The sequence below is a fragment of the Diachasma alloeum genome, unplaced genomic scaffold (assembly GCF_001412515.2).
Source record: "Diachasma alloeum isolate Michigan unplaced genomic scaffold, Dall2.0 Dall_scaffold_00203, whole genome shotgun sequence".
Classification (NCBI taxonomy): domain Eukaryota; kingdom Metazoa; phylum Arthropoda; class Insecta; order Hymenoptera; family Braconidae; genus Diachasma; species Diachasma alloeum.
The window spans coordinates 2194895-2209888 of record NW_021680368.1 but is presented as its reverse complement, the minus strand read 5'-3'; the positions used below and the strand labels follow the sequence as shown (position 1 = coordinate 2209888).

Sequence of the window (14994 nt, the reverse complement as noted above, 5' to 3'; positions counted from 1 at the left end):
TCACATGTTCAACAGCTCCGGAATCGTCAACTTTTGTGACAATTATGAAGTTATTCCACGAGAGATCCAATGTTGTTCGCTCAACAGAAGGTTCGCTCACTGATATCATGAAGTGCATTGCCACTCAAATTCAATTTTTCCAATTTTTTGCAAATTGCATAGATCTGGAATATTTTTCAATTCATTATTACCCAATTTGAGAACCAAGAGGCTCGTCAAATTTTGAAATGCGCGCCGAGGAATTCTCGATAAGTTATTATTCGATATATCTAGATATTCCAAGTTTATCAGACTCGCAAAAGGCGTTTGATCACTTCTTGATACCTGTATATATTCATTCCCTGCAGGGCTTCTTTATCGCTAATGGAAAAGTATGTTTTAATGGAAATTTTCATTATTTTCGGCAAAGGTGACTGATAAGATGAGAATTAGTCATTTACGATGCTCACGTCAGCTTGCTTACATACTTTTCATGTCGAACAAACGATTCGTAACAATAGAAGAACCATAAAAGTTGTCAAATAATCATTGGTAAATAATCTTCAATCATTGTGAACAATAAATACATTGAGACAGACTGAACCGAAATATGAAAAGACAATACAATAGTTTGGTATTATTACACAATAATTTAGCAAGAATATTTCAAAATATGAAGTGTCGTTAGACAATTCTCCGAAATTGATGCTCATCATTACAGATAAATGTTCAAAACTACTCAAATGTAAATTAACCAACGGATTCTCCTCGAGATGGAGAATTTCAGGTCGACCATGATCATATATTGCTAAACCAAGACTCCCTCTGTCATCTCAGCGATTCCATTATACTCCAACTTAATACTCTTCAAATTTGTAAAATTACAAAACATTCTCTGACTGTTATTCTGAATCTTGTTGTGACATAAATCCAATTCCTCAAACATTCTCAAATAATACAAATCTGGCATTCACACAGAAATCCTTAAATATAAATTTCGTTTTGCTAAACATGATTTATATTTAGTTAATTTATGCCCCCCATGTTCTGACACTCCGTTCTGATACTTATTTTTGGGTCCTTATATCCCAGCCCTCGTTCTCTAAAATTCAATATTTCGTGTTCAGGAATTGAATCAGGGCTCGAGAACAATGGGACTCCCTTTCCATTTCGACCTCCTCGTTGGCAATATGTAAAATGTTTTCGAACAGATCCTATTTGTTTTTGGCAAATTCTTCTATCTCATTAACTCTATATTGTTAAATGGATTTCCTGTGACACTGATAGATAGCACAGGCGCTTGACAATTTTTTGGAGAAAATCGCCAGTACTGAAATGTTCTAAGCTTGTTCCATGAGACATCCAGAGTTGTTAATGACGGCAGCATCGTGAAGGCTGCATGATTCATCTCAACCATCTCATTATGAGACAAATTAATGTGTTTCAAATACGTCAAGTTACAGAAACTTTGCTGCTTCATATTCTTAACCGCATTGTAACTCAAATCTAATTCTCCCAACTTCTCGAAATTGCACAGATCGGGAATCTGCACCAATGCATTATTCTCCAACTTGAGAACTTCGAGAACATCTGGAACTCTCGAGTTGTACATAACTGCTGTTTTCGACATATTCAGGTATTCAAAGTTCGTCGGATGTTCACTACTCACTCCGTACACTTTTGGAGCGAACCAATACTCCGGAAGTTTTTTGAGCTGATTCCATGACATATTCAATGTTGTCAATGACGGCAGCAGGTCGAAGGCTCGAGATGCCACCGCAGCGATCTGATTATGCGACAAATCAATGTGTTTTAAATTTGTCATGTTGAAAAATGTTTCCGAAATGATCTTATTAATAGCATTGCGACTCAAATTAAATTCTTCTAATTTTGCCGAGTTGCATAGATCCGGAATATCTGTCAATGCGTTGCCATCCAATTTGAGAATCACGAGACTGGTCAGATTTTTGAAGACCCCTTTAGGAAGTTTCGATAATTTATTGTTCGATATATCCAAGTATTTCAAACTCGTCAGATTCTCCATCGCGTCTTTCTCCAATATGGACAGATTAGCTGAAGATAATGATAGCTCATGCAGATTGATTGCATCGGTCAGCCTCATCCCTTGGCGACAAACTGTCTTTCCACACACTTGGTCCAAAGGATTATGATCTAGGTGCAGCACCGTGAGATTTTCCAGCGATCCAGTCCTGAACGTCTGCAGCTGATTATCATCAAGATACAAATGAGTCAGTTTCTCTGGAAACACTGCTAAAAAACTCGCAGATGTAAGCTTGTTGCTGCTCAAATAGAGATGAGTGATCTCCGGAAGAGAGTGTGACCATCGCGAAATCCTTAATGATTGCAAATTATTTTTGCGTAAATATAGGTGTTTAAGTTGTGGAATTACCAGCGAAACTTTCAGCTCATATGTGCTGTGTGATCCTTGCGAGATGTTTACACTGCCTCCGTCCTTCGATGTATTTTTGGATAGCTGATTTCTGGTGATGACTTCATCGAGCATCAGTGTTTCCACAGTTGCGTGTCCAAAAGACGTCAAAAACTCAAGTGGCAGCGTGTTGCCAGCCAAATTCAACGATTTCAAATGTTCACCAACTTCGAAATTGTCAGCATTTGTGCAAATATTGAACTTATTCCACGAGAGATCCAACGTCGTTAATGACGGCAGGGCATCGATCACGTCAAGTCCGATCTCAGTGATCTTATTATGAGACAGATCAATACGCCTCAAATTTGTCAAGTTGCAGAATTTTTCCCGACTGATATCATAAATTGCATTGCGACTCAAATTCAGTTCCTCCAATTTTTTCAAATTGCATAGATTTGGAACATTTTTCAATACATTATTATTCAATTTGAGAACTAAGAGACGCGTCAGATTTTGGAAAGCCTTCTGAGGAATTTTTTGCAAGTCGTTATTCGATATATCCAGATACTCCAAGTTGATTGGATATCCGACAGGCGCCGGGTCACTGCGGGAAGTAATCCAATTGCGCCGAAGTTTTGTGATCTTGTTCGACGAGAGATCCAACTTTATTAATGACGCCAGCATATCAAAGACTCCATGCGTTATCTTAGCTATCTCGTTACGCGACAAGTCAATGTGCTTCAAATTTGTCATGTTATAGAAGGTTTTGTAACTGACATTACGAAGTGCGTTGCTACTGAAATTAAATTCTTCCAAATTTTTCAAATTCCCTAGATTCGGAATATTTGGCAATACATTGCTGTCCAATTTGAGAACCACCAGACTCGTCAAATTTTTGAATGCTCGTGGAGAAATTTCCGATAATTGGTTGTTCGATAGATCCAGATACTCCAGTTTCATTGGACTTCTAACAAGCACTCCGTCACTTTGCAAAATAAACCAACTTTGCGGAAGTTGTTTGAGCTTGTTCCACGAGAGATTCAATGTCCTCAATGACGACAGCGTCTGAAAGACTCCAGGTGTTATCTCAGAGATCTTGTTACGCGACAAATCAATATGTTTCAGTTTTGTCAAGTTGCGGAAGGTTTGTGGACTGACATCACGAAGTGCATTGCGACTCAAGTTCAATTCTTCCAATTGTTTCGAATTGAGGAGATCTGGAATATCTATCAAAGCATTGTCATCCAATTTGAGAACCACGAGACTAGTCAGATTTCTGAAAGCCCTGTCAGGAATTCTCCATAATTTATTATTCGACATATCCAAGTACTTCAAATCCGTCAGATTCTCCATTGCGCCTTTTTCAAATACGGAAAGATCAGCAGAAGACAATGACAACTCTTGCAGATTGATGGCATCCCTCAGCCATATCCCTCGGGGACAGTACGCTGTTCCGCATACGTAGCGCAGTTGATTATGATCCACGTGCAGCACTTTGAGACGTTTCAGCGATCCAGTCGCAAAAGTTCGCAGACGATTGTTATTGAGATATAAATGAGTCAGTTTCTTCGGAAATATCGATAAAAAACTGGTGGACGTGAGTTTGTTGTTATTCATATAAAGATGAGTGATCTCTGGAGTGTCTGACCATGACGGAACCCAGACTGATTCGAAATTATTTTCCCGTAAATATAAATCTCTGAGCTGTGGACATTTCAGTGAAATTTTCAGTGAATACGTAATGTATCGTTTTCCCGATGGGTCGGTGCTCTCGCTGCCAGTGGAAGGTGAATCGCTCACGAATAACGTAAACCCTTCAACCGGATATCCATCCTTGAGGGGATGGATTACCGAAATGGCTTCATCAAGCACCAGAGTCCTTACGTTTGTATGTTCATAGTACGATAAAAAATCGGGGGGGAGCTTACTTCCAGCCAAATTCACGTACTCTAATGCTGCGTTACGATGCTTGCGGGGAAAAGATGTCACATTATTTCCCGCAAAATTGATACACATAAATGGTGCATTCGCATATGAACGACTGTTAGTTGCGAAACGACCGACCGAAAGATCTATGTAGCTATAGTAATGGGGACAAACTGGTACGTAATCAGACGTAGATCTCACAAATTCACTGATCACTATTGGAAGTAGAGCAGTTAGTGTCAGTAACACTTTACGGAGTCTCATTTTAGTGCGAAAATTCGCTGATTTTCAGTTGACTCGCGGGGTTATTATCCGAAATGGCGCACGTGCTCTGGCCAGAACTCGAATTTCTCTTGATTTTATAACCTGTGCTAATGGCCATAGCAGTGCTCATGTGCTCATTATAGGTGATTATAGGTGAGATATGAACACCGCTTTTGTCTGTTCAAATAAGCTATCGTTCGAGACCGCAGCTGTTACAACCTTTTGAGGAAGTCCGATGGAATGATTTTCATTATTGAAGTCGTCGGGGCAATTTTTTTCGCATATTATTTTGTACGACAGGCGTTTGAAATATTAGAACTTGGTTATTACCGATGCAAAAATGTATTTTATGGAAAATTTTTATGAGTTCCGTGGCATGCAACTGATGATGTGGGAATTCATTTGTTATCGTTTCACTTCTAATCTCTCGGTGTATTCTCGCCTTGGTGTTCGTTTAACCAGTAAAAAGAAGTAGAAATTTTTGTTCTCAGTGTAGTAAATTTATATTTTCATATTAACAAATTTTGAGTACATCATTATTCGTAAAAATCAGATTATTAATATTATATTATTTGAAAAATTGAATCAACATATTTTAAACCCTCATTAATGGAAGGGTCAAATTCTTGTAATATTACAGAAATTTAATATTGATGGGGAGCCGTGACCTAAATGCAATTTACGATTCTTATGCGAAAATGAGTTTTTCCGTATTTTATGTTTATTTATCCATAATTAATGACAAAGAAACTAAATTATTTCACGCGTAAACCCGGATGTTATTTTTTGTTAATTATTAAGATCGTCAATTACGATTTCTCACGCTTGAAATGCGTTTAATGAAGCTGAAAGAACGCTTTGTTTGAGCGTAATTTACGTGTAGATTCTCTGAATGATAATGTATTTCTACAGCTTAAAAATTGGTTTCTTTTAATTGAGTTTTATTGATCGTTTATTCGTGGGATTGTTCCCGCAATGTGGTGAATCAGGAGACGGTTGACGATGAAATTTGATAGAACATATTCTTCGTCATTGTCGAGTGATATTCATTAGTCACCCTAAATGGAAAGATTTTTGAAATACTTAGCTTTCTTTCTAGAGAGAAAATTAAAGTGTCTAAGGAGGATCAATTTTTTTTATTATATTCTTTCCTTCTACATGTTTTTAATATATTTATTGTTGAACACTGCATTTATAACAACAGAACAACCATAAAAATGGGTAAACAATCATTCATTTTCAGTAGAAATTAGTAGCGAAGTGGTAAAACGGGTCAAGTTGACATCTCCCAGTTGAGTTTTTGAGGAATATTTCCGAATCTAAGGGAGATAGCAAAATTTTCGTAATTACATTTGTTGTAGCTCTCAATCGGCTCTACAAAAAAGGTTATAACAGAAATTTTGCTACCTCCCTTAGATTCCGAGATATTCACTGAAAACTGGTCAACAGTTAAAATTGACTTGTATTGTTTTACCACTTCGCTACTGAAATGAATTTCTCTTTCTTTCCAATTACTGTCAACAAAAGATTACAGTATATTAAAAACATACATAAACGTCATATTACATTACTTGATGAGCGGAATAGAGGCTTAAAAAATCGTTACACTGGATTTTTTAAAAGTGTATTAAACATTTTCGTGTTCAGGCATTGAATCAGGGCTCGAGAACAATGGGACTCCCTGTCCGTTTCAAACTCCCCCTCCGCCCAACCCTGTAAATGCTGCTTTGGAAGAGATCCTATTTGTTTTTGGCGAATTGTTCTGCCCAATTAACTCTGTTTTTGGAATGGATTTTCTGTGACAGCGATAGATAATACAGGCGCTTGGGTACTTTTCAGAGGCTACTGCAGAAATGTTCTAGGCTTATTCCACGAGATATCCAGTGTTGTTAATGACGGCAGGACCTCGAAAGCTCCACGTTTTATCTCGACTATCTCATTATGGGACAAATTAATGTGTTTCAAATATGTCGAGTTGCAGAAGGTTTGCTGACTGATACTCCGAAGCGCGTTGTGACTCAAATCTACCTCTTCCAACTTTTGAAAATTGCAGATATCGGGAATATCCATCAATACGTTATTCTCCAATTTGAGAACCTTGAGAACATTAAGATTTTTCAGACGCACGTTCCCTCGATTTTCATTCCACGTTTGGGCAATTTTTGAAACGAACCAATACTCCGGAAGTGTTTTGAGCTGATTCCACGAGATATTCAATGTTGTTAATGACGGCAGCAGCTCGAAGGCTCGAGATGCCACCGCGGCGATCTCATTATGCGACAAATCAATGTGTTTTAAATTTGTCAAGTTGAAGAAGGTCTCCGAAATGATATTATCAATAGCATTGCGACTCAAATTCAATTCTTCCAATTTTTCCGATTTGCGTAGATCCGGAATATCTGTCAACGCATTGCCATCCAATTTGAGAACCTCGAGACTGGTCAGATGTTTGAAGGCCCCTTCAGGAATTTTCGATAATTTATTGTTCGATATATCCAAGTATTTTAAACTCGTCAGATTCTCCATCGCGTCTTTCTCCAATAGGGACAGATTAGCAGAAGATAATGATAGCTCTTGAAGATTGATTGCATCCTTCAGCCGTATCCCTTGGCGACAATACGCCCTTCCACAAACGTAGCCCAATGGATTATGATCTAGATGCAGCACTGTGAGATTTTCCAGCGATCCAGTCCTAAACATCTGCAGACGATTTTCATCGAGATACAAATGAGTCAGTTTCTTTGGAAATGATGATAAAAAACTTGTAGACGTAAGTCTGTTGTTACTCAAGTAAAGATGAGTGATCTCTGGCAAACTGAATGCCCACCGCACATTCTGTACTGATTCCAAATTATTTTGGCGCAAATACAGGTGTCTGAGTTGTGGAATTATCAATGAAATTTTTGGATTATATACAACAAAAGCTCTTTCTGTTGAACCTTCCGAGATGCTTATGCTTCCCTCGTCGTTGCATGCACTACGGGAGAACTGCATCTCGATAATGACTTCGTCCAGCACCAGAGTCTCCAGAGTTGCATGTCCAAAAGACGAGATGAATTCAAGCGGCAGCATGTTCCCTGCCAAATTCAAGTACTCCAGGTGTTCAGCAGCTTCCAAATCTTCAAATTCTGTGCAAGCATTGAACTTATTCCACGAGAGATCCAGTCTTGTTAATGACGGCAACCTATCGATGACCTCAGGCATCACCTTCGCGATCTCGTTATGAGACAAATCAATACGTTTCAAATTTCTCAAGTTGCAGAAGGTTCGCTGAGTGATATTATGAAGGGCATTACGACTCAAATCAAGTTCTTCCAGTTTTGTTAAGTTGCATAGATCCGGAGTGTCTTTCAATACGTTATTACTCAATTTGAGCACCAAGAGACTCGTCAGATTTTGGAAGGCCCGCTGAGGAATTCTCCGTAATTTGTTATTCGATAGATCCAACGTTGTTAATGATGGCAGCATATCAAAGACACCAGGTGTTATCTCAGCGATTGCGTTATCGGACACATCAATTTGTTTCAAATTTGTCAAGTTACAGAAGGTTTCCTGACTGATACTATCAAGTGCATTGCTACTCAAATTCAATTCTTCCAGTTTCTTCAAATCACATAGATTTGGAATATTGATCAATACATTATTGCTCAATTTGAGAACCATCAGACTCGTCAGATGTTGGAAAGCCTGTCGAGAAATTATCCATAATTCATTATTCGATAGATCCAGGTACTCCAATTTCATTGGATTTTCAACGAGCACTCCGTCACTTTGCGAAATAAACCAATTGTGCGGAAGTTGGTTGAGCTTGTTCCACGAGAGATTCAATGTCATTAATGACGACAGTGTATCAAAGACTCCAGGTGTTACCTCAACAATCTCGTTTCGCGACAAATCAATATGTTTTAAATTTGTCAAGTTCCAAAAGATTCTCCGACCCATATCACGAAGCGCATTACTACTCAAATTCAATTCTTCCAATTTTTTCAAGTGGGATAGATTTGGAATGTCTTGCAATGCATTATCACTCAATTTGAGGACCCGGAGGCTCGTTAGATTTCGGCAAACCCGATGAGAAATTTTCTGTAAGTCGTTATTCGATAGATCCAGATATTCCAAGTTAATCGGATTTCCAACAGGCACTCGGCCACTTCGACGCCGCGAAATGAACCAATTTCGCCGAAATCCTGTGAGCTTGTTCCACGAGAGATCCAATATTGTTAATGACGCCAGCCTATCAAAGACTCCAGGTGTTACCTCGGCGATCTCGTTATGCGACAAATCAATACGTTTCAAATTTGTCAAGTTACAAAAGCTCTGCTGACTGATATCATGAAGTGCATTGCGACTCAAATTCAATTCTTCCAATTTTTTTGAATTGCGTAGATCTGGAATATGTGTCAATGTATTGTCATCCAATTTGAGAACCACGAGACTAGTCAGATTTCTGAAAGCCCCTTCCGGAATTTTCGATAATTTATTATTCGACATATCCAAATAGTTCAAACTTGTCAAATTCTCCATTGCATCTTCTTCAAATAGGGAAAGACCTGCAGACGATAATGACAACTCTTGCAGATTGATGGCATCCCTCAGCCATATCCCTCGGGGACAAGACGCCTGTCGACATACGCAGCCCAACGGATTATGATCTAGATACAGCACTCTAAGATTTTTCAACGATCCAGTCCTAAACATTTGCAGACGATTTTTATCAAGATATAAATGAGTCAGTTTCTTCGGAAATGTCGATAAAAAACTCGTTGACGTAAATTTGTTGTTGTTCATATAAAGATGAGTGATCTCCGGAAGAGTGTCTGACCATGACGGAATCCACACTGATTCCAAATTATTTTCGCGTAAATATAGCTCTCTGAGTTGTGGAAGTTTCAGTGAAAGATTCAGTGAATCTGTACTATATCTTCCTCCCCGTTCATATTCATTTCTGGGGTGGGCTCGTGCAATGGCTTCGTCAAGGACGAGAGTCTTCACAGTTGGATGTTCAAAAGACGATAAAAGTTCGGCAGTAAGCTTACATCCAGCCAAATTCAAGTACTCTAATTGCGGAGTACGATTCTTGTCGGGAAAACGTGTTATATTATTTCCCGCAAAATTGATGCAAATAAACGGTGCGTACGGATATGAAGGACTGCTGGTTGCGAAACGACCGATCGAAAGATCGAGGGACTTATCGAAACGCTCACAAACTGGTATGTAATCAGACGTAGATCTCACAAATTCACTATTATCTAATGGAAGAATAGAAGTCAATACTATTAACACTTTACAGAGTCTCATTTTAGCGCGAAAATTCACTGATCAAAAGTTAACGCGCGGGCTTCTTGGTCTGGTGATTCAAGAAGAGGCGACAGTGGTCTGGCCAAAAGTTGCATACGCCTTGAATTTATATACTGTTATCAGTGGAGCGATTCTGTCTTTTTCTAGAATTAAAACTCATTGGTTTTTCCTCGTTCGGAAGAGGATAACGATAACATTCATGACTTCGTTTAAATTTTCGCTATTTTAGCCGACCATTCATATGATTGTCATCCCTTTCCACTGATTATTTTTGGGGTCGAAAGTGCCTCCAAAGAGAATAATAATAATAATTTTTATTTCGAAAAATATATTGAAAATGTCACAATGTCAGTTGGTAAGGCGAAAGCTAAAATGCATTGGCAGAGCCATCTAGAGATATAGTGGGGAAATGGAATTGGAGTGAAGCCGGGAGATGGGGCGAGGGTATCCCTCTATATTATAAAAATCCAAATCGACTTCTGTCGATAAAAATTTGGTACTCGAAATTAAAACGCCGAAATTAAGAGTCTCAAGGGTCATGAGGGTCAGAATAAGGGTCACAAGAGTCAGAATGAGGATCACAAGGGTCAAATCAAGGGCCCAAATAACGGTACCAAGCTGACTCTGATTCTGACCCCCATGAACCTGATTTTGAATCTCGTGACCTTCACTCTGACCCTTATGACCCTTAATCTGATCCTCATCACACTTATTCTGTCCCTCACGAATCTCATTTTGAACCTCGTAACCCTTATGACCCTTAATCTGACCCTCATGACCCCTAATCTGACCCTGGTGATCCTTATTCTGACCCTCATGAACCTGATTTTGATCCTCGTGACCCTTAATTGCGGAGTTTCAATTTTGAGTACCCAATTTTCATCACCAGAAGTCGATTTGGATTGTTATAATATAGAGAAAGACCCAACTCTGAAAACGTCGACAATTTGTTCTTCAGACCTACAATACTCATTTGGTCTTTGGACCAAAGTATCACAAAACGTCATGGATTCTGACATGGTCAACCTACTCCGAAAAGACAATACGGTATTCTTGTTATCAGACAACTTTGCATGAACATCTTAAAAAATCATCTCAAAAATCGGTTATGTGAAGAATCGTTAGAAGATAGTCCAGAAATGCTGCTCGTCGCTCAACGTGAATTTCCAAAACTTCTCAAGTAGAAAGTTATCAATGGATTCCGTCCTTGACACTTACCTTTCCCATAATCTAAAAGAACAATTGAATAGTTAGTCTTCTTTTTCTCTTTCTTTTGTCTCTTTTCATGTATTCTCAGTGATATTTATTGTCAATCAGGGCACATATAACAACAGAAGAAGCACAAAAGTTGCTGACCAATAATTCATCTTTAATCATTACGAAAGATACATTTGTGATTACGCATACATATTTTTGATATTCGTTCAGTGACGTGGAGTGTCGTTAGATAGCAGTCAGAAAATGATACTCATGTTTTTTGGTAAATTCTCCAAACTCTTCAACGGTATAGTTGCCAATGGATTCCCCCCGAGGTTGATGAACTCAAGTGGCCCACGGCTCTTGCCTACTGTAAACCAGTGTACTGGCAGTGTTGTAATCTTATTCCCCGAAAGATTCAACACCCTCAACGACGTCAGCATGTCAAAGACTCCTGATGTCATCTCGATGATTTCATTATATCCCAAATTAATACTCTCCAAATTCGTAAAATTGCAGAACATTCTCTGACTGATATTCTGAATCTTGTTGTGACTCAAATCCAGCTCCTGCAACTTAATCAAATTACAAAAATCTGGCATACCTGTCAATTCGTTTTCGTTCAGTTTCAAAACGACCAGACTCGTCAGATTGTCCAACGCGTGTCGGGGAATTTTAGAAATGTGATTCTGCGACAAATCCAAGTATTTCAACTTCCGCAAATCCTCCAGCGCCTCCTCGTCGAACGTATTCAGATTGATATCCGATAGTGACAGCTCTTCCAGATTGATCGCTTCCCTCAGAGATATCCCTTGATTGCAGTATTCATTCTCGCACAGTCTTTCCAACGGATTATGATCGACATGCAGCACTTTGAGGTTTTCCATTGATCCAACAGCAAAATTCGACAGGGCGTTGTGATCCAGGAATAGATGAGTCAACTTCTTTGGGGACGATTTCACGAAACTCAGGGATGAAAGTTTGTTCGCATTTAAGTAGAGATGCGTGATGTTGGGTAAATTGTGTGAGGAAATTTCTAAAGAATCGAATTCACTTCGACGTAAATACAAGTGCCTCAGATGTGGAAGACTCATTGATATCACGGAAGTGGTGCGTGGGGCCCTGGTTGTACTCGTTATCCTTCTTCTATAGTCATAATCATACTGGTCATACTCATTACCCTGATTTGATATGATCAGTATTCCAGGTGCATCAAGCCTACCAAAAAATGATGCGTCAAGCACTAGAGTTTCGATGGTCTCACTTTCAAAAATACCTAAGAACTCAATGTTAAGTTTATTACTAGCCAAATTCAAATAACGTAATTTAGGACAGCTCTGAAAAGCGTCCATTGCGACTTCCGTTATCCCGTTTCTTTCCAGATTGACACAGGTGACAAGCGCACTCCGAAGGAAACCCGATCCTATGCGTGTGAAACCACTGCTGGAGATATCCAAGTTTGTGCCGTTGACATCATCGCAGAGTGGAAGTTGATCAGATGTGGATTTCACGAATTTGCAATGCACGAATGCAAATAGTGACATTGAGATAAACAACACTTTGATAGCGAGACTCATTTTTAATTGATTGATTGAGGAAAGCAGAAGTGGAACTGATGCGATACCTCGCAGACTTCTCAGCCAACTGATTCAAGAGGACACGATCAGCAACCCAGCCAATCTCTGTCGAATTCGTATCTTGCATCAATGGGGATATTGTATTCTGGGAAGTTTGATATGTCCGCATGAAGCTACGGAAAAAAAATTTGCCCGCCTGCAGATAAGATATTCTTTCGTGGATTCTGATTTCACATCCGTTGAGATAAATTATATTAATGAAAAAATGTGATTCTTCTCCAGTGTTTTGGAGATTGTCGTAACAGTTGCATTTGCCCCAAAACTTTTATCCTCTTTTATAACATGGATCATAAATGCATAATGCATACAATGGAATTTTTAGTGTATAGGGGTAGACGGATCCTACTTCGACTCTTTTTTTAATTGAGATTGACTAGCTTTATTGCGAGTAAAAATATAGAAAAATAATATCTTATTTACACTGACAGAGTCCCAAACTTTTTAGAATGGAAGCTTTGAATCGCTCAAATTTGAATTTTCAATTTTTTGTGTTAGGGTAACTAAATATGGTCTGAAAAGTCGGAATATCAAAATTTTAGATCGTGTCCGTAAGTCTCTATTTATGTGATATTTTTTCCTCATTTTTTTCGAAATGTCTCATTAAGAATCAATCGGATTTCATGAATTTTTTCATGAGTAGACTCTGATAAGCTCTGTTCATTGACACCAATTAACATTAAATTTTTCATACAGATTCGAAAAAATTGATATTTTTCCAGAAATCGATCATTCAAAAATTGTCATCAATATGGAATTAGTCATGACTGAACAAAGAAAACCATTCGAAAGCAAATTGGTAATTTATTAGCAACAATTATTACACTCATTTATAAACAAAAATGCCATTGTCCACTTGTTAAGCTTTTTCCACGAAAGGTGTCCTACCGGTAATCATGCCAATGAAGACTTCAGGCGACACCTGAGGAATTCCATTGTGAGTCAAATCAATGTGGTCCAAATTCGGCAAATCACAGAAGGTGTCGCGATCGATACTGTGAAGAAGTACGTTGTGGCTCAAATTTAAAAATTTCAAGTTTCTCAGATTACACAGATCTGGAACCTTCCGCAAGCCATTATTACTCAAGTTGAGGTCGAACAAACTCCGGAGATTTTGGAATGCGAGATGAGGAATTTCGGATAAGGCATTATCCGACAGATTCAAGTATTTCAATTTCCCCAGATTTTTCATCGCACCTCCATTCAACGTAGACAGATTGTTGTTGGATAACGATAACACTTTTAAATTGATTGCACCATTTAAATAAATACCTTCGTCGCAGGCCTCACTTTCACACAATTTGGAGAATTGATTATTGTCCAAGTTCAGCCCTTCGAGATGCTCAAGCGATCCAGTTTTGAACGACGACAGACGATTGTTGGAGAGAGATAAATGCGTCAAATTCTTCGGAAGTACTGTCAAAAAACTCGCGGACTGAAGCCTGTTGTCATCCAAGTAAATATGTCTGATGCGAGGGAAACTCTCTCGCCAAGACGGCACAATTAGTCTTTCGAAATTGTTCCGACGCAGATACAAGCGCCTCAATTCCGGAAATGTTGACAAAATTGTCGGTGAATATTTTATGTCCTCGGGGAGATCGGCCTCAGCAAAAGCTTCGTCCAGCACCAGAACTCTCACCTTCGGGTTACTGTAAGTCGTCAGGAATTCGGGTGACAGCTTGTTTCCACTGAGATTCAAGTACGTTAACTCTGTCATACTTGCAAGGGCACCCTCCTCCACATCCGTTATGTTATTTCCCGACAAATCGATGCAAGTGTAGGACGAATTCCGGAGGAAGTCTTTCCCGATGCGTTGCAGACCCCGGTTCGTCATATTCAGGTACCCGTCGCTGTTTTCGCAGAGTGGATCATGATTGGGTGGAGGTGTTACGGGTCCACAACCCAATACTAAAAATAGGGGCGTTATCGCCGTCAATGTCTCGCACAAGACCATTTTAGAAGTCTTCTCTGAACAAATTACCGCGGTAATTCACTGATCAGGAGTTTTTCGAAACTTTACAGTCGACTGACTTGAAAAGAAGTGATGGCACTATGATGGGACTGGTATCCACGTCGAATTTATATGCTACACCAGTGGCCGCCAGGCATTCTGGGGGATTTTAAATGATTTCATGACATTGAAAGTTCAATTTAACGAGGCTATTACGGTCAGATAAGATGCTTGGAGTCAGCTGTACGTCAGACTTTACGGAAGTTTAAGAACTTTTAAATGTTATTTTATGTAGAACAATATTCTTTGTACTTTTTTTATCGTTTTAAAGTATAGAAGCAATATCCGGGTTATTT

The 14994-nt window shown here is 38.9% G+C and overlaps 2 protein-coding genes across 2 annotated transcripts; both read right to left on the bottom strand.

Moving 5' to 3' along the window:
- Nucleotides 1-1216: 1216 nt before the first annotated feature.
- Nucleotides 1217-4558, bottom strand: LOC114841079 (chaoptin-like). Its single transcript, XM_029125948.1, has 3 exons — nt 4433-4558; nt 2843-4072; nt 1217-2701 (listed from the first exon to the last, which is right to left on the bottom strand). The coding sequence occupies exons 1-3, from the start codon at nt 4556-4558 to the stop codon at nt 1217-1219; spliced, it is 2841 nt and encodes a 946-aa protein (XP_028981781.1).
- Nucleotides 4559-6069: 1511 nt separating this feature from the next.
- Nucleotides 6070-14760, bottom strand: LOC107035963. Its single transcript, XM_015253630.2, has 6 exons — nt 13562-14760; nt 13111-13127; nt 11317-12697; nt 11075-11086; nt 10471-10663; nt 6070-9807 (listed from the first exon to the last, which is right to left on the bottom strand). The coding sequence occupies exons 1-6, from the start codon at nt 14639-14641 to the stop codon at nt 6401-6403; spliced, it is 6090 nt and encodes a 2029-aa protein (XP_015109116.2). The 5' UTR covers nt 14642-14760; the 3' UTR covers nt 6070-6400.
- Nucleotides 14761-14994: the final 234 nt, after the last annotated feature.

What these genes read in the sequence shown, in the direction of transcription:
- LOC114841079 (XM_029125948.1), bottom strand. Translation starts at nt 4,558, where the DNA reads ATGAGACTCCGTAAAGTGTTACTGACACTAACTGCTCTACTTCCAATA. An exon ending in ATAGCTACATAGATCTTTCG is followed by an intron (nt 4,073 to 4,432) that starts GTCGGTCGTTTC and finishes AAATGTCCACAG; the next exon opens with CTCAGAGATTTATATTTACG. An exon ending in TTCTCAAATTGAATAATAAT is followed by an intron (nt 2,702 to 2,842) that starts GTATTGAAAAAT and finishes TCTCATAATAAG; the next exon opens with ATCACTGAGATCGGACTTGA.
- LOC107035963 (XM_015253630.2), bottom strand. Translation starts at nt 14,641, where the DNA reads ATGGTCTTGTGCGAGACATTGACGGCGATAACGCCCCTATTTTTAGTA. An exon ending in TCAGAATCAGAGTCAGCTTG is followed by an intron (nt 9,808 to 10,470) that starts GTACCGTTATTT and finishes TTCTTCCATTAG; the next exon opens with ATAATAGTGAATTTGTGAGA.